Source organism: Aulonocara stuartgranti (assembly GCF_965226115.1).
Source record: "Aulonocara stuartgranti genome assembly, chromosome: 8".
NCBI lineage: Eukaryota > Metazoa > Chordata > Actinopteri > Cichliformes > Cichlidae > Aulonocara > Aulonocara stuartgranti.
The window spans coordinates 1,527,713-1,547,852 of NC_138959.1; the positions used below are offsets into that span (position 1 = coordinate 1,527,713).

The 20,140-nt window shown below is 42.8% G+C and overlaps 2 protein-coding genes across 2 annotated transcripts in view; one reads left to right on the forward strand and one right to left on the reverse strand.

The window, feature by feature from the left end:
• The window catches only part of tcerg1l (transcription elongation regulator 1 like), a 74,699-nt gene extending 57,810 nt beyond the window's left edge, over nt 1-16,889 (forward strand). Inside the window, exons 14-16 of the mRNA XM_082544658.1 lie at nt 11,654-11,743; nt 11,835-11,953; nt 15,439-16,889. Of these exons, the coding sequence (XP_082400784.1) occupies nt 11,654-11,743; nt 11,835-11,953; nt 15,439-15,595 (366 nt within the window). The 3' untranslated portion in view covers nt 15,596-16,889. The remainder of the gene's footprint in view (nt 1-11,653; nt 11,744-11,834; nt 11,954-15,438) is intronic.
• ebf3a (EBF transcription factor 3a) overlaps nt 1-20,140 on the reverse strand; it is a 281,532-nt gene that overhangs the window by 182,050 nt on the left and 79,342 nt on the right. The gene's annotated exons all lie outside the window — the stretch shown is intronic.

Sequence of the window (20,140 nt, forward strand, 5' to 3'; positions counted from 1 at the left end):
CTTGGTGTCCTCATCTCTGCTGACATCTCCTGGACAGACAACATCTCAGCGGTCATCAAGAAGGCCCAACAGCAGCTGCACTAAGGCAGACAGTGAGACTTCAGAGTGTAGTCAAGGCAGGACAGAAGATCATCAGCTGCCCTCTAATTCAATTCAATTTTATTTATATAGTGCCAAATCACAACAACAGTCGCTGCAAGGCACTTTATATTGTAAGGTAGACCCTACAGTAATACATACAATATTATTGTATTGTATCTCCCTTCCCTGATGGACATTCATTCCTCCCACTGCCTCAACAGAACAACAAACACCATCAAGGACAGTCCCACCCTGGCTTTGACCTGTTCAGCCTGCTTCTCTCAGGGAGAGCTACAGGTGCATCAGCACAAAGACCCACAGACTGAAGAACAGTTTCTTCCCAAAGGCCATAACCATCAGTCCCACCCTCTGATTTTTCCCATGTCCGTCTGTAAACCACCACTGTGCAATACTAAATTCTATGTGCAATGACCCAAACTGTATTTATTTACATATGTACTTTTTTCTTTTTTACACCCAATTGTATATTTGTAGATTTTATACTTTTTTGTTCCTGTTGATACTGTTCATATGTATATAGTGTTTTTCTTTCATTTTCCTTTACAATACCCCTGTTTATATTTTGTTCTAATGTCACTGTTGGCATGCTAGTCTGCTACGTACACATATATGTATATACTGTTTTACTTTATATAAGCACACATTCTTTCATTATTATTGCCTCTCCTACAGTTTGATTCCTGCCATGTACAAATGGAGGACAACAATACCTCAGCCTGCCTTTTTTGTGCTTTTCTTCTGTCCGTTTTTGTATAGTAAGATACAAAAGTAGTACAAAAGTATAGTAAGATACAGTGGGGCAAAAAAGTATTTAGTCAGCCACCGATTGTGCAAGTTCCCCCACCTAAAATGATGACAGAGGTCAGTAATTTGCACCAGAGGTACACTTCAACTGTGAGAGACAGAATGTGAAAAAAAAATCCATGAATTCACATGGTAGGATTTGTAAAGAATTTATTCGTAAATCAGGGTGGAAAATAAGTATTTGGTCACCTCAAACAAGGAAAATCTCTGGCTCTCACAGACCTGTAACGTCTTCTGTAAGAAGCTTTTCTGTCCCCCACTCGTTACCTGTATGAATGGCACCTGTTTGAACTCATCATCTGTATAAAAGACACCTGTCCACAGCCTCAAACAGTCAGACTCCAAACTCCGCCATGGCCAAGACCAAAGAGCTTTCGAAGGACACCAGGAAAAGTATTGTAGACCTGCACCAGACTGGGAAGAGTGAATCTACAATAGGCAAGCAGCTTGGTGTGAAAAAATCAACTGTGGGAGCAATCATCAGAAAATGGAAGACATACAAGACCACTGATAATCTCCCTCGATCTGGGGCTCCACGCAAGATCTCATCCCGTGGGGTCAAAATGATCATGAGAACGGTGAGCAAAGATCCCAGAACCACACGGGGGGACCTGGTGAATGACCTGCAGAGAGCTGGGACCAAAGTAACAAAGGTCACCATCAGTAACACACTACAACGGCAGGGAATCAAATCCCGCAGTGCCAGACGTGTTCCGCTGCTGAAGCCAGTGCATGTCCAGGCCCGTCTGAAGTTTGCCAGAGAGCACATGGATGATACAGCAGAGGATTGGGAGAATGTCATGTGGTCAGATGAAACCAAAGTAGAACTTTTTGGTATAAACTCAACTCGTCGTGTTTGGAGGAAGAAGAATACTGAGTTGCATCCCAAGAACACCATACCTACTGTGAAGCATGGGGGTGGAAACATCATGCTATGGGGCTGTTTTTCTGCCAAGGGGACAGGACGACTGATCCGTGTTAAGGACAGAATGAATGGGGCCATGTATCGTGAGATTTTGAGCCAAAACCTCCTTCCATCAGTGAGAACTTTGAAGATGAAACGAGGCTGGGTCTTCCAACATGACAATGATCCAAAACACACCGCCCGGGCAACAAAGGAGTGGCTCCGTAAGAAGCATTTGAAAGTCCTGGAGTGGCCTAGCCAGTCTCCAGACCTCAACCCCATAGAAAATCTGTGGCGGGAGTTGAAAGTCCGTGTTGCTCGGCGACAGCCCCAAAACATCACTGCTCTCGAGAAGATCTGCATGGAGGAATGGGCCAAAATACCAGCTACTGTGTGTGCAAACCTGGTAAAGACCTATAGTAAACATTTGACCTCTGTTATTGCCAACAAAGGTTATGTTACAAAGTATTGAGTTGTATTTTTGTTATTGACCAAATACTTATTTTCCACCCTGATTTACGAATAAATTCTTTACAAATCCTACCATGTGGATTCATGGATTTTTTTTTCACATTCTGTCTCTCACAGTTGAAGTGTACCTCTGGTGCAAATTACTGACCTCTGTCATCATTTTAGGTGGGGGAACTTGCACAATCGGTGGCTGACTAAATACTTTTTTGCCCCACTGTACATCCTAGTTCCTCAATTTTATCTAGCAGAATATTGAAAATGTAGTGAGGCGGCAAGGTCTCACTATATTTTCATAGTGAGACCTTGCCGACATATATGTCGAGCACAATCAATGGTCTTAGAATTGTCTCCTGGAATGTGAGAGGTGTGGGGAATGCAACCAAAATTAACAAAGTTCTGGCACATTTACAGCAGCTTAAAGGAGATGTGTTTTTTCTTCAAGAGACGCATCTCTGCAACAAAGAAGTGAGGCAACTCAAGAGAAACTGGATCGGCAATATATATCATTCCAAATTTAACGCCAAGGCTAGAGGGACAACTATTCTTATTCGTAATAATATTCTGTTTGAGCAACATAAAGTTATTGTTGATCCAGATGGCCGTTTCACATTTGTGTCAGGAAACCCGCAGGGCTCACTTGTGATACTGGCTAGCGTGTACGGGCCGAACTGGGACGACGACTCTTTTATAGCTAAACTTTTCTCTTCACTTCCAAATTTGGAAAACTATCATCTTATTATTGGAGGTGAGTTTAACTTGGTTCAGGACGCTCTGCTGGATAGATCGTCAACTAAGGCCTGTTCCCTGAATAAATCTGCTAAAACCCCAGAATTTTTCAAAACTCAGCTGTGGATTGTGGATCCATGGCGACATGCGAATCCTACTACTAAGGCATTTTCCTTTTTCTCTCATCCCCACCATACATATACACGTATAGACTTTTTCCTTGTCGATATTAGGTTTCTCTGTAAAATTAGCCATTGTCAGTATCATGCTATCGCCACCAGTTTCTTTTGATGTGGTATTAGCGACCCCGTCTCGACCCATTAAACATTGGAGATTTAACTCTAGCCTGTTGATAAGGGATGACTACACAAATTTTTTGAGGTCACAGTTCTCACTTTTCCTTGAGTTGAATGACTCTACTGAAGTGTCAAGAGGTATTATGGGAAACGTCGAAAGTCTTTGTGTCAAATTTAAAGAAGAAAGAGTTATCTTACACGTCCAGTGTATTGAATAAGATCAAAGATCTAGATGGCAGATATGCATCGAACCCAGATCCTAACCTCTATACAGAACGTGTGAAAGTTCAAGCCAGGCTCAATTTAACCACCACCGCAACAGCTATGGTTCAATTAATTAAGACAAAGCAACGCTTTTTTGAATCCGGCGACAAGGCAGGGAAACTTCTGGCCTATCAAGCCCGTGCCGAAGCAACCTCCAAGCTAATCCCAAAGGTCAAGTCTGCTGCTGGTGACATAATATCGGACCCAGAGGGAATTAATGAAATATTTGTTAGTTTCTATTCCAATCTGTACACTTCAAGCTCTCCCCCTCTATCAGAAGAAACTCTCCAAAATATACATTTTACAAGAATAGAGATCTGATGAAGGGATTAGGGGGACCTATTACTGTAGTAGAGGTACAAGAAGCCATTAAATCCTTAAAGACAGGTAAATTGCCGGGCCCTGACGGTTACTCTGCAGAATACTATAAAGCTAATTCTGATCTTATGGCACCATTGTTGAAAGAAATGTATAATGAAGCCTTTTCAAAATGTCAATTACCCAAGACTTTGTCTGAAGCTACTATTTGTTTAATCTTGAAAAAGGACAAGGATCCTCTGTTGTGCAGCAGTTACAGACCAATTTCTCTTTTAAATATTGATTTTAAAATACTATCTAAAATCCTCACACTTAGGCTACAACGTGTTCTGCCACAAATTATCGCCTCTGATCAGACGGGATTTATGGCCGGCAGGCACTCATATGACAATTCAAGACGCCTCTTGAATATTATCCACACATCGTGCAACTCAATTCCAGAGGTTGTGGTATCTCTTTTTTTTTTTTTTTTTTTCCTATAAATGTGTTTTTATTTCTCCTAAATGTTTCACAGTCAACAGGATACCAAATGAAACAGTTTCAAACAAGCTTCAAAATAAAAAAAAGTACAAACAACATGAAGCACAGAGGAAACACAAAGAAAACATGGCTGAAGTTCACGTGAATACCCTTTGGAGATCCCTAAAAAAGACATCCACCTTGGTCCCTAATGGACATAAATGTCCATTCCCCAAAAAGTGCAATAAAAATATTATATATTAATATTTTTTTCCACTTTAAATTGGTCAGTCTTTTAAAACTACTTCTCCCTGAAATATTCATATAAAGTTTTAATTATATTTTCGTTGTTTTAACCCTTTAAATCCCAGTTTTACTTCATGAGCGCCCTGTTTTTTTAGCCCCCAAAAACAAAAAAACTCAATATTTAAAAAAAATAACATTTGAAGTAATATTTGATTGTTATTATAATTAGGCCTTTAGATGGACTAAAGATTGGCACCAAGAGTCATTTCGATCGCCTTTTATTTTTTTTCCAGGAGCGCATTTCATAAAATGCACACTATCGACCACGCCCAAAAAGTGCAATAAAAATATTAAATATTAATTTTTTTTTTCACTTTAAATTGGTCAGTCTTTTAAAACTACTACTCCCTGAAATATTCATGTCAAGTTTTAATTACATTTCGCGGATTTTAACCCTTTATATCCCGGTTTCGTCACATGAGCGCACTGCTTTTTTTGCCCCAAAAACATAAAACATAAAACATAAAATATTTTCCAAAAAAACCATTTGAAGTAATATTTTATTGTTATTATAATTAGGCCTTTAGATGGACAAAAGATTGGCACGAACATTAATTTCGATCCGGTTTTAATTTTTTTTCCAGAAGCCAAAAATGTCCCCAGGCGGCGCTGCTGCTCCTGCTCCCCCGGGGAGGAGTGCCTCTGCCGCGGGTGTGTTTCGCGCAGCGCCGGAGCATATGGTTCGGTTCCCGTGTCTGCAGCACACACTTCCGCTACCACGTGAAAACAAATACGTCATTTCCTGTTGATTAAAAAAAAAAAAAAAAATCAAACGAACCTAAGGGTAGAAAATGGTCCGGAACGAGCAGCGGGCCAAGCTGCTGCTGTACGCGGGAAATTAGTCTGCCTTTTCCAGGTATCTGTCTCGAGCAGGCCGCTGGAGAACATGTGTATGTTCCAGCAGGCGTCACATGTGGAGCAAGGGCGCCACCCGGTGGACAAATAAAAAAATTACAACTCTAAGGCCTGTAGTCCAAAACGAAACCTAAGCTAGAAACCTGACGATCGATTTGACCGTAATTTTTCTGGTGTGAAAAATAGCGTTTATAAAGGGTTTCAATGTGGACATTTTTGTCCAAAGGGACTAATGTGGATGGATTGCTGTAACTTAGCCATTTTAGGCTGATTTAATGAATTGACACCACAATTAAAAAAAATAAGTAAAAAAACAACGCTGTAGAAAAACAACTCTCTGGGTTCACAGAGGCTGGAGAGACATTTACACAAAGGTGCAAACCCTGATGTCCGGAAAAGAAAAAATATATTCTGCAAGCGTAAGACTGACTCACACAGGACTCTTTATCTCATGCAGTCTTAAAAAGGTTGCGACAAAAGCGTCAAAAATGAGAGATTATCCAGCTAATTAAGCATATCTGCCTCAGAAGAAGAAATACTGATAACGTTTTCTCACCTGCTGCCCAAAATCACATTTATCTTTTTTTTTTTTTTTTTTTTTGCCTGGCCCGTTTGGCTCTTTTGCCATCAGAATTGTTGTCTAAAGGCAAAGAAAGATGCCCAACGGATTTACTTGACCAAACTGACCACCTTGCCGTAATGGTCCATTTGATTCACCTTTTATTGTTTATTTTATTTTCACTTACTGAATACGGGACAGACTTGACTGGGGGAAAGAAGGGGAGAAAGAAAGAGGGAAAGAGAAACAGCTGAGAAGAGGGACGGGGGAGAAGGGCAAAAGACAAAAACCAACAGAACGGGCAGAGAAAAAAAAAATGCATATATCAATCACCTGGATCACCTGCTGAGAAAGAAAAAAGAAAGCAAGCAGAAGAGAACAAGAGTAATAGAATAAACAACATCACAATGATATATGGGAATATGACAGTAAATACTAAATGTTAAACATTATTGTGCAGCACATAAGATCAACAGAACACAGTGTGCTTTGAGGTAGGAGCCAAAAAGGGTGTAGTTTGTGGGTGTGATCACCCGTGTGTACACCTGTGAGCATGGACGCGCTTGTTTTTAAAAGGTTCCTTCATGTAATGATCTGCTAGAGGGTGTGGGGGGCCACAGCCCCGTCCTCCAGGGTATGAAGCAGGTATGGAGGAGATCAAAACTCCAGACATCCAGAGGCCCCCAGAACACAAGAGACCAAGGAAGACCAACAGAGGGGCAGCTGCGCCACTGTCCCGGAAAGAGCTGAGGAGAGTCCCAGATGAGGGCTCACTCAGCAGCCGCGGAGCAGAAGCCAGGGGGAGTTGCAGTGACGCGCCCGTGAGCTCCGCCGGCAGCCAGCTGCGCCTGAGTGACCGAGCCCCAGGCCGAGAGGCCGGGGGCACCCCACCTCCGAAGTGGCCCGAGCGAGCCCCAGGCTCCAGGCCCCGATAAGCGGCCGCCAAGGAGTGAGCCGGTGTGTACCCGGACGCCCATCCCCGGACACAAAGAACCACCAACGCACCGATGTCTGAGGGGGTCCGCCACTGGCAGGGGAAGTGGTGGTAGGGGGAGATAGGCCTCCAAACCTTGGAGGGCCTGAGATGTCCCCAGAGAGGTGGCGCCTGATACCCAACCTGACATATAGACACAGACATACAGGCACACACAGACACAAACATCCATTCCCACCCTCATGCTCTCATATGCACTTACTCCACACTCAACCAACGTGGAGACAGACATAAAGAGACGTTGTACACACGATCACACTCCCCAAGCGTACTCTACAAACCGGGTCTAGGTGCCCTCGCCCCTGGAGGGGGGAACTGCACCCAGACCCAGGTGGTGTTTCCCTTTTCCCTGCGGTGGGGGGAGGCAGACCGCCCCGACTCCGCAGCAGCAGGAAGGCTCCACACTCCAGACCACAGTCGGACGGCCAACTCCTCCTCCTAGTCCTAGCCCCCCTGCTCCAGCAGGTCGCAGAGAATGGGGGTGAGAGAAGACTCCGAACCTCCCTCCACCCGCTCATTGTAGTGTTGATGCATGTGTGTTCTAAGGTGCATTTAAAACCCAGGAGGGCATGGAGCTACCTGCCAGAGAGCAGCAGGTAAGCGCATGGTCCCTCCTGCTAGCCCTCAATGTCTACGTGTATTTAAAATTGAGAGGTGGGCAACGATGCCAGGGGTGAGGTGTACACCCTGATGGTACTTTGGACTCCGTGTATCGTGCCCACCCCCAAGATCCTATATGTATGTGTAATGAGAGTGTGAGTAATGTGAATGTCTAAGTTGTGGGATAAAATTGAGGCAGAGGCAGCCAGAAGGGGACAGAGGGGGGGGTAGCCTCCTCTGCACCCTGGTGACATACCCCTACTCCAAGGCCCTGCATGTGTGGGTGGTTGTGGTGGAGCGGGAAGAGGGAGGCAGCTGGAGATGGGGAGGGAAGGAAGGGAGGTTGTGGTATCTCTTGACGCGGAGAAAGCTTTCGACCGCGTCGAGTGGAGCTTCCTCTATGAGGTGATGGATAGGTTTGGCTTAGGGGCTGACTTTATTCTCTGGGTTAAGCTACTATATTCCTCGCCATCCATCTGTATTCGTACTAACAACAACTTGTCTTTGCCGTTTTCACTTGAGAGGGGCACTAGGCAAGGGTGCCCTCTCTCACCCCTCCTATTCGCCATTGCTATCGAGCCTCTTGCAATATGGCTGTGTTCAGAGGATAGATTTAAAGGCATTGCAAGGTCCGGTGTTACCCACAAACTCTCTCTTTATGCAGACAACTTGCTCCTGTACATTTCTGACCCTCTAAACTCATTCCCGGTGCTTTTTGACATACTGGACCAATATGGTACACTGTCAGGATATAAGCTCAATTATCAAAAAAGCGAGTTGCAACCCCTCAATTCCCTGGCCAGAGCCCTTCCCCACTCAATAGTGCCTTTTAAGTGGACAGAAACCGGATTTAGATATTTGGGGTTTTTTTATTTCCTCTTCTATACCTAAAATGATGAGGGAGAACTTCCTATCCCTACTAGAAAATGTTGGGAAAGATTGTGACTGTTGGACTTCTCTACCATTGTCAGTGGCAGGGAGAGTTAACCTGATAAAGATGAGTGTCCTCCCAAAATTCTTGTATCTTTTTCAACATGTCCCAATTTTTCTTACCAAGGCATTTTTTGACAAGTTAGAAAAGATTCTGTCACATTTCATATGGGGAGGGAAACAAGCTAGAATTCGCAAGTCTATTCTTCGGTCCTCTAAAGCTGACGGTGGTCTTGGTCTGCCCAATTTTAGACACTAGAATTTTAGACTCTCCGCAATTTTTGGCATTCCTCCCGACTTGAACTCATCTGGCCCCCTCAAACAGGCCCTAGCCTTTACCACTTTACTAGCTCAGAGGCTTATTCTGTTGAAGTGGAAGTTTCCCCACCCCCCAACTCATGATCATTGGGTGAGAGATGTACTCTTTAACTTAAAGTTGGAAAAACTTAGATTCTCTCTAAAAGGTTCTATTAAGGAATTTAACCAAATCTGGAAATCATTTCTCTTGCTGGTGGACACCATCACTGAGTCTGAAGTGAACTGAGCGAAGCTACATTATAAAGTTTTTTTTTTTATTTATTTTTTATTTATTTTTTAAATCTTATTTATACCTTATCTACTTGTTTTTCCTTTTGTTTTGTTTGGTCCCTTCTCTGCTTTTGTTTTCTCTGTTTTTGTTTTGTTTGTTTTTGTTTGTTTTTTGCGGGGGGGTTGTTGTTTTTTGGGGGTTATGCTTGTTACGTATATGGGTCTTGAGATGTGTTTTTGGTTTTTTGGGGGGGTTTTTGTGTGTGTGTGTGGGCAGAGACTGGTTCTCTGCGGCGTCATGTCTAGTGTGGACCTGGTAGGGGGAGAATTCGGGTTAGGGGGGTTGGAGGGTATAATGGACATACAACTGTTCTGAAATCAAGATTGACTTTGCTGTTGCTAACTTTGTATGTCATTGTTGAAATCAATAAAACAAATTTGGAAATAAAAAAAAGAAAAAAAAGAATAAGATTCCCACCATAAACACGTACCTCAGCGGCATCAATTTCTTTGCCAAGCTGCTCACAGGTTCGCCATGCCCAACCATTATGTCGTCCCAGATATCATTACTCATCAAAGGTCTCCAGCGCCAGTCACCTGCCACGACCCTACACCGCTTACCCCTAACTTCAGATCTTCTACATCGCTGCATCTCTACCCTCCGGCTGAAGTAGCGACTACTTCCTGGCACGCACACTCCTGCTCGCCTTCTTCGGCTTCTTACGCTGTTCCGAATTCACCTCCTCATCTTCGAAATCCCATTCGACTCTTCACCCGTGCTTGAGCGACATCCACCCAGTCTTCGAAGACTGCCTCATTTTCTTCCTCAAACGAAGCAAAACCAATCAATCCGGCAGCCCCACGCCTATATACTATTTCAAAATAAACTCACCTTTAAGTCCCTTCGAATCAGTAACCCATTACCTCCACCTCAGAAAATCTCAGCACGCCTTACCTTCAGATCCACTGTTCATCACCGAATCTGGCCACGCCCCGACCAGGTCATCGTTCCTCTCACACTTTCGCCAAGTGCTCTCGTCTTCTGGGATTCCTCCAAATCTCTTCTCTGGCCATTCCTTTCTCATCGGCGCCGCAACTTCTGCCTCCCGCAAAGGAATCTCTGACCACCTAATCAAGCTCCTGGGTCGATGGTCATCACAAGCCTACCAGTTATACATTCGCAACAATCTCCAAGACCTCCGTAATGCCCAGTCTTCACTCCTGTAGGGGATGATTTCTTGGGGGTTCTGCCCGGCCCGAGAGCCGTCGCCGCAGCACCAGTTTTCACTTCCTCATCCCTCATCGCCCATCGTTACCGAGGATGTGGTCCCAGCTAGTGAAATGGTTATTAAAAAAGGGTAAAAGGTAAATGGCTGCAAATAACTTTGTTGTTTGCAAAACTTGTGCATATGATTTTAAAATTGACAATTTATATTTGCATTTCAAGTTATGAAATATGATTCAATAAACATGTTTGTGGTTGTTACAGTAAAAAATATAACTTTTTCTACTCGGATTTTATGTTTTTTGTCTGATTTTAGATCAATTGTGTTAATACAGTTTGTCAAAATGAAAACATAACTGTAAATTCAGACACGTGAGGCTGTGCTGAAAAGGATGATACCAAACAAGGCAAAGTAAATAGTTTTTGTAGGTGAAATGTAGCGGGACAATCTAAAAAATGGACAATTATACCCTGGTTAAACTTTTTTTTTTAAGGTAACGCAATAGTTACTTTTGAAGTAATTAATTACTTTTAGGATCTTGTAACTCAGTTACTAAGTCAGTTACTTTTCTGAAGAATTAACTAGTAATTATAATTAATTACTTCTTCAAAGTAACTTGCCCAGCACTGATTGTATCAGGTTTTGCTTCCCCTGCTTTGCCCTGATTTGCCCAGCTGTGTTTCCCTTCTGTCTCCCATTCACTGATTGCTCCCTCTGTGTCATCTCCCTGAGTTTCTCCCTCCGTATCAACAGGCTTTAGGTCTGTTTTGTCAGTTCTCCCAGTATAGGTAATCCTTAGGTTCTGTTTATACACTCTACTTTTCTGTTTGTACCATCATCCCACGCTGTGTGTTCCATCCATCTGCCTGCCAGTTTAGTTTCTGTATTCCCAGTTCAGCCAGTTTTTTGTTTTTGTCATGTGGTAATAAATCTTTGTTTTGAGTCTGCACTTTTGGATCCATCATTACTCCTATCCTGCTGGATTTGGTGGATCAGACCCCCACTATCTGAAGAACAATGATCGATCTTCATTCACTGAAAGACAGAATTGAGCTTCATCACAGCCACAATTCTCCGACTTAAAATTATGTTTTACGTGTATCTGTGTCTTTTTTGTATTTGTGTTTAAAATTGTTTCTTTTTCACCTCATGTTGGTTTGAAGATTAAAAAAACTGTATAGATAGCATTATTGATCTTAGTCAATATGTGTAATGCACCTCCATATAAATTAGATTTATTAAGAGTCACCCTGCCAGGATAAATACAGATTGAACCATTAAATTTAAATATTGACCTGTGGCTCTCCTCAGGTGTCTGCATTCTCCACCTGGGAGAAGGAGCTTCATAAGATGGTATTTGACCCTCGATACCTGCTGCTGACTTCAGATCAGAGGAAACAGGTTTGGCAAATTAAAGATTACTTTCATTTCTAACATTTTCATGCAATGTCATGATGTCACGATGACATCAGTGTTACCTGTATGCGTCCAGGTGTTTGATCAGTTTGTGAAGAGCAGGATGAAGGATGAGTACAAAGAGAAGAAGAGTAAATTGCAGAAAGCCAGAGAAGAGTTCAAACAGCTGCTGGAGGAAGCAAAGATCACCAGCAGGTATTCCTCATTCATTATTCAGAGAAGCACTCTTAATTATTCAGCTATGTTCCTGTAAAATATGACCTCACCTCGACTGGCAGCTGTTTATCGACCAGTCGCTGGGACAAACTGGAGATGCAGATGAGGTATTTCTACCAGAATAAAATTCATTGGAGAATGATTCATTAGCACCAAGAATTAGAGAACTAGGCTAATTCAGCTCCGGAAACAGAACTGTTTTATTGTTTGTACAATTCAAGTATTTATCAGATTTTGCATTTTATAACAACAAATACAAGAACCAAAAGCAAGAAGCAAACAAACAAAAACAACAACAAATAAAAATTATCTGCAAAAGTTGTCACCTTTTCCAAATTTTTCCGTAAACAGAAAACTCCACTCCGCCCTATCAAAAGCCTTCTGTGCATCTAAAGATATAGCCAATACAGGATTTGTTATTTCTATTCCGCCACAGCAGGTGTAGTAATGTCATATTATCGGAAGCAGATCTATTCTTGATAAACCCTACTTGATGGATAATTTGTGGTAGTACAAGCCTTGTTACTAAATCCTTGTCGCCTTTTGGGATTAGTGATATCACTGCCTGATTAAAACTTGCAGGGAGCCGTCCATATTCAAACGCTTCATGTAATACTTCAGTTAAAAGTGGACATAGCAAGTCTATAAATCTGTGATAAAACTCTGCCGGGAAGCCATCTATTCCCGGTGACTTTCCAGCTTTCATTGCATGGATACCTTCCTTACATCTACCTCAGTTAGGAGTTTCCAATTTGTCCCTACCCTCTTGTGAAATTTTTATTTATTTTCCTTTTATCAAAGAATGCATTTAGCCGATCCATACTTGATCAAATATTTTAAAAATCATGTTGATCTCCGAAGAGGATGTAACTAATTTAGCATCGTTTTCATTGCTGTAATAACATTCTGATTGTTCATTTGCTTAAGTTGTCTTGCTAATAGCCTGCCTGTCTTCTCACCATTCTCATAAAAATTAGTTTTAAGATGAGGGGGCATATTCTCCTTTTTTGTTATAAATTTCATGAAGGATATACTTAAACTGACAAATCTCCGAGATCCAGTTCCGGGTCGCTGCTCTTTTTGTTGTTGTATTTCGCCGTCTACTCGGTATATTTGTATTATTTTCCTTTTCCTCATTTTTGTGATTTTTTCGGACTTGTTTCCAACACTTCAACATGACCCCAAGGCTCACCTACACCAGGGACTCCCTCATCCAGCTGCAGATGCAGCTGCAGCCCAGTCTCCGACTTTTCCGCTCGACGGAGAAGATCATAAAACAGCACATCGTAAGAGCAACTGACCCCTGATGGACTCACTCCAGTTTGCTTACCATCCATGCAGAGGTGTAGATGACGCAAAAATCTTCATCTTGGACTCCATCCACAAACATCTGGAGCTCCTGACTCCTCCCCCAGACTTCTGTTTGCTGATTTCTCATCAGCGTTCAACACTCTGCAGCCTCGTATCCTGCCCACTAAACTTTCCACCTGATGAGCAGCTAATCCTGTGGATATTGGACTTTTTGACCAACAGGACTCAGAAAGTTCGGGTCAACAACTCTCTCCGGTCTCCGTTCCACCTCCACTGGCTCCCCCCAGGGCTGTGTGCTCTCCCCCCTTCTCTTCATCCTCTACACCGATGACTGCAGATCCACACAGCCCAACTGTCACCTGGTTAAATATGCTGACGACTCAGTTCTCCCGTCACTGCTGTCAGGCCCCTCACAACACCACGGGTCCACTCTGCAGGAGTTTGTAGAGTGGTGTGACAGCTCCAACTTGAACTGAATGTGAGCAAAACCAAAGAGATGGTGGTGAATTCTCCAGTAGGCAGAGGGATCTGGCTGCTTCAGTCACCACCACCATCCACGGGAAGCCAGTGGAGGTAGCTGAGGAGCACAAATACCTGGGAACCATCTTTGATAACCTCCTGAAATTCTCTGCCAACACAGAGAGATTCTCAGGAGGTGCCACCAACAGCTATACCTCCTTTGGAGTCAGCACAACCATCATGATGACTTTTTACTACGCCTTCCTGGAAAGCATCATGACCTCCATCAGCTGCTGGTTCCCCTCCCTCAGCCTTCATACAGGAACAGACTGCAGCGCACTGTATCAGCGTGCTCTACAGTCATTGGCCTACCTGTCAGAACTGACAGGTTTTCAGCCAACAGGCCCTCAGACAGGCAGCCAAAATCATCAACGACCCCTCTCACATTCTTCACCCCGCATTTCAATGGATCCCCTCTGGGCGACGCCTCCGATGCATTTCCTGCAGGACTGAGAGGAGGAGGAGAGAATATCTTTTATGTGAATGAGAATAAAAGGTGTATTTTCTTTCCATAGTGTGAACAACCCTCCAAATATCTACCAGACAAGAGACACAGGGCTTCAATGTAAGACAGGAAATATACACTGACAAAACTCAGAGACACGATACCGACCGAGAACGGAAACTAAAACCAAAGAACTAGAACGTCTTAACCTGGATACGTAATCAGAATAAACTAGAACATAAGATCATAATAATAAACAAAATGCTGGGTCAAATGACCCAGGACCATAACAGTTTCTGGGTTTGAGCTACTTCTTTTTTCGAACAGTGGTACATGTCATGCAGGGGCCTGTACTTTCATGATGCTCTTGTTCTTGCTCCTCTTCTTTCTCAGGTTTCTGCTGCCTGAGGTAATCACTGAGCACACTGTGGTTCTGACACAACTATTTACAAGCCACACACGTCACATCAGTTGAATGTTTTAACACAGCTATACTGAAATGTATAAATAATCTCTGGGCACATGAAGGACATAATGATCATAAACCCTGTGAGACGTATTCACCATAGAGCGGGCGGGATACAGCACTAAGAGTCACTTTCCCCCAGAATCCTTCAAGTTTCATGTTTTAAAGTTTTACTCTCGCCATAACGTAAAGCATCTAAAATTTATTAAGCAATTTATACATTGTGCGATCGTGGCTCAAGAGTTGGGAGTTCGCCTTGTAATCGGAAGGTTGCCGGTTCGAGCCCCGGCTCGGACAGTCTCGGTCGTTGAGTCCTTGGGCAAAACACTTCACCCGTTGCCTACTGGTGGTGGTCAGAGGGCCCGGTGGCGCCAGTGTCCGGCAGCCTCGCCTCTGTCAGTGCGCCCCAGGGTGGCTGTGGCTACAATGTAGCTGCCATCACCAGTGTGTGAATGTGTGAGTGAATGGGTGGATGACTGGATATGTAAAGCGCTTTGGGGTCCTTAAGGACTAGTAAAGCGCTATATAAATACAGGCCATTTACCATTCAGCTCAGTTTAATGCTTTTGGTTCCTCGTTCCTTATTGAGGTTCTCTTATTTGCAGTTAAAATAAAATATTTTTTCATGTAGTTTAATGAGCCAAAAAAGGGCTGCCATCAGAATTACTGTTTCCAGCTCTCATATCAAAATATGAATATTCCTGTTTTGTTTTTCTTCTCCAGAACAACTTTTAAGGAATTTTGTGTTCGTTATCGGGATGACCAGCGATTCAGCACTCTCACCAGGAAGAAGGAACAGGAAGTACTCTTTAGCCATTACATCACAGCCTTAAAGAAACGAGAGAAAGAGAACAGAACCAGACTGAGGAAGATGAGATGAGAACATGTCTGAGAAAGAACCTTACAGAACCATCTACAACATTTATAGAACCCTTTTAGGTCCTTCCAAATCTTCAGAAAACCTCCCGGGAACTCCTGTCTCACTGCACTCATGCCTCCCGATTCCTGGATTTAGACTCATGTTTTGAACTGGGACTATCAAACTGTCTGTGGTTTTGTTGGACAAACCTGAATGGGACCAGAACCATCATTCTCAGTAGATTCTCATGGTTCTAGACTTTGTAAATTGTCAGGTGAGTATGAACCTGAACCAACATTAGACCATTTTCTAGGGTGAACTGCACTTCGTCATCTGGATCTGCTGGACTGGATCTAATTCATAGTCTCATTCATAACTGACAGAAACGAAAACCAGAGCACAAAAACAAATGTTCATGTGTCTGACTGTTTCTTTGTCCTGTAAAGACTATTCATTCAAACTTTATCAACACCGCAGCTTCCTAGACTTAAAAATGGACCATAATAACAGATTAAAAACAATAACAAGTAGAAAAAAGACCATAAACAAAGAGATTAGTGAGTAAACACATTTTAAACCAGAAGGGCACTCTGAGGGCAGATAACTGTGTAAAGACAAATACTGAACTAATCTACAGACGAACTCAGAAAAGCCAAACTTCATTTGTGTAATCTGAGAAACAAACAAAAAACCCCAAAAAGGAATGAATACACGAGCTCTTTAGAGGCTCTCCCTCCTCTGTAAAGGTAAGCATGAATGCAAAAACAAAGAGAATAGAGAGCCACAATCCTCTGACCTTTCATATGCAAAGGGAAAAAGGTGGGAAAGATATGATAACATCAAGCTTGCAAATATCAGCGAGTTTAGTCAGGTGCTGATAATGCTGGGCATACACTGTGCGATTTTTTTTGGCTCGTTTTGGTCATCAGCCCGAGTTTCGCCTTCATCGTGTGGCGTGCATCGTGTAGTATACGTGGGGTAACGAGAAGCGATTAACACCTCACGACCAGCTCCCGATCATCAATCGCTCGGTCGTAAGAAAATCAAACCTGTTTGAAATCCCGTCGGCCGTCGAGAGGGCGTCACCGCAGCCTCTCACGCCGTCGGCCGTCGAGAGGGCGTCACCGCAGCCTCTCACGCTGCGCACGCACAAACACAGAAATGAAAGTGAAAAGAAGCAGCACGGCAGTGCAGCGTGTGATCTGGACACAAGCGATGGAGGCACAACTTGTAGAACTTTGGAAAGCTCATCCGAGCCTTTTCGATGTGGCCTCACAAAATTATCACGACCACAACAACCGTGAAAATAGTTGGATCTACATGCTGCTCAATCACAGCTGCCTGATGAGTGTTTTTCATCAGCAATTTAGCAAAGTTGATGGTGGTGGTGTGTCTGTGTGAGTGAAAGACAGAGAGGGAGAACGAGAGACAGATATTCTGTTATAAGCTTCATGTTATGGACGCACAGTGTGAGCACTCAGGTCGCATCAGAGCATCGGGTCGTATAGTGTGAGACCTGCATCGTGACCTATGAACTTCTCACCCCTGCGAGTCAACCGTGCAGTTTGAGCAGGAGCTGAATAACACGAATGAAAAAATTGCACAGTGTTTGCCCAGCTTAAGTGGAGTGCTTCCAGGAAACAGACTCAGCAACCCTGAGGACTTGGTGTCAGGTACCACAAGGAACCTTAGAGGTCTGTCACGTCCAGGCCCATGGAGTCCTGCTGTGCAGTGTGCTGGTCTTTGGATTCTTGGTCTGTAGAATTAATGTTTATGGAGTCTACGTCTATGAAGATCTGACCTTGGTGGCTCTCAGCTTTTGCACTTGTTTTTAATAGTGTGTTTTCTGTTCAGTGTGTGTTTACAGTGTGATTCTTTAACTTCAGTTTGTGTTTGATTCCTGGAAACAAACCTATAGACCCCATTAAGAAATCTGACTTTTACAAGTTTTCCAGAAATTCTCATCTGCTGTAGAAAATGGCAAACTAGGAGACTTGGCAGTTTGATTGGCCATTCGATGTACTCTGGGAGTTGTAGGGGATGTTGGTGTAGCTCCTTCAGTTTCTCAAAATACCACAGTTCTTTCTTACTAACCTTTGTATACATTTTTACATTTTTTCAGGGTTCTTGTCGTTACTTGATACTTATTGTCACAGCACTATAAACTGTATGTAATTTTCTGTCTGTAAAAATGCTGAATTACAAAAATGTCTGTGTGAATCCCTCGTGGTGATCTGATGTCACCGTCTTAGCAGCAACAAACTTCAACAAGCATCTGAGAGCAGAGACCCCGGGAACAGGAACAGGAAGCACCTGCTCACACTGTTTGCCCCGAGGACTTGGCCAGCAGAGAGACAGTCCCTCAACCACCACATGTGCACCTGACTCACCTGTCCCTTCTGAACAGTTTCACCTGACCCAGCTTCATTTATAAAGTGTGCTACTGTTTGTGGTCAACAAACAAACAAACAAAACCCATTTGGTGTAATCCCTGCCCTCACCAATGGGCACGGTGCGCTGTTGTTGAGCAGGCTTTGTGTCACGATGTCCTGATTGGGTGTTTTGTTTTTTTGTCTTCTCATTGGATGTCTGTGTTGAAATGATCTGTGTGTTCTAATGTTTCATTGGCTGTTGGTCCTGCCGTGTTTTAAATTAAACTGTCAAAACTAAACTGCTGTGTTCTTTAAGATGATATTGCATTTCTGTTTCAGGTGAAATCTCGGCCCAGACCCGCACTAAACTGTGGGGTTAAAGTCTTCAGTTTAACTTGAGCTGAAGGTCGTTGAACATGAGCTAAATTTGACAAATATTCACTTCCTGTTTCTAGGGTATGCCAGCTGTTCCTTCCTCCAAAATCTGACATGACATTATTTGGATGATGTATATCAATGAAAGCCCCCCAAAAATCTGAACATATGGAATTTTTTTAAACCATAAACAGCAGCACAAAGCAAATGTAAGAAAAAAACACATACATGTGATTGTTTTATAAAAAGAAATGTATATTTTTCTTTATTTTTTAAGTTGCTTTCACAAACACATTTTTCTTACTTTGTGTGTGCATGTGTTCCTGCCTGAATGTGCACATTTGAGAAGAAATGTCCATGATCTTCATAATATCCATATCCCCAATAGGCCAGCAAAGTGCACCATGATGAGACCTGGAAACCAGATTTTCAGGGCCGAGTACAATAACCTCAGTTTGATCTGAATTAAGAAGCAGAAAGTTAGCGGCCATCCAGGTCTTTATGTCTTTAAGACATTCCTGCAGTTTAACGAATTGGTGTGTGTTATCTGGCTTCATGGACAGATAGAGCTGGGTGTCATCTGCATAGCAGTGAAAATGTATGCTATGTCTTCTAATGATGCTGCCTAAGGGAAGCATGTATAATGTAAACAGAATTGGTCCTAGCACTGAACCCTGTGGAACTCCATAATTAACCTCAGTGTGTGAAGAGGACTCTCCATTTACATGCACAAACTGGAGTCTATTAGATAGATATGATACAAACCACTGCAGTGCAGTACCTGTAATACCTACAGCATGTTCTAATCGCTCTAATAGGATATTATGGTCGACAGTATCGAACGCTGCACTGAGGTCTAGCAGGACAAGCACAGAGATGAGTCCACTGTCAGAGGCCATAAGAAGATCATTTGTAACCTTCACTAAAGCTGTTTCTGTGCTGTGCTGAGCTCTGAAACCTGACTGAAACTCTTCAAATAAACCATTCCTCTGCAGATGATCTGTTAGCTGTTTGACAACTACTCTTTCAAGGATGTTTGATATGAAAGGAAGGTTGGAGATTGGCCTATAATTAGCTAAGACTGCTGGGTCTAGAGATGCTTTTTGAGTAAAGGTTTAACTACAGCTAGCTTGAAGGCCTGTGGTACATAGCCGATCATTAGAGATAGGTTGATCATATTTAAGATCAAAGAATTAATTAATGGCAGGACTTCTTTGAGCAGTTTTGTAGGAATGGGGTCTAAAAGACACGTTGATGGTTTGGAGGAAGTAATTATTGAAGTTAACTCAGAAAGATCAATTGGAGAAAAAGAGTCTAACTTAATATCAATGGTACTAAGAGTAGCTGTAGATAATATTACATCTGTGGGATGATTACTGGTAATTTTTTCTCTAATGATAAAAATTTTATTTGTGAAGAAGTTCATGAAGTCATTACTAGTTAACGTTAAAGGGATGGTTGGCTCAACAGAGCTCTGACTGTTTGTCAGCCTGGCTACAGAGCTGAAGAGAAACCTGGGGTTGTTCTTATTTTCTTCAATCAGTGATGAATAGTAAGATGTTCTGGCTTTGTGGAGGGCTTTCTTATAAAGTAACAAACTATTTCTCCAGGCTAAATGATGATCCTCTAAATTTGTGACACACCATTTCCTCTCCAGGTTACGAGTCATCTGCTTTAGGCTACGTGTTTGAGAATTATACCACGGAGTCAGGTACTTCTGATTAGAGACCTTAGTTTTCACAGGAGCTACAGTATCCAGAGTCGTACGTAGTGAGGAGGTGAAATTATTAACAAGATAATCGACCTGTGTTGGAGTAGC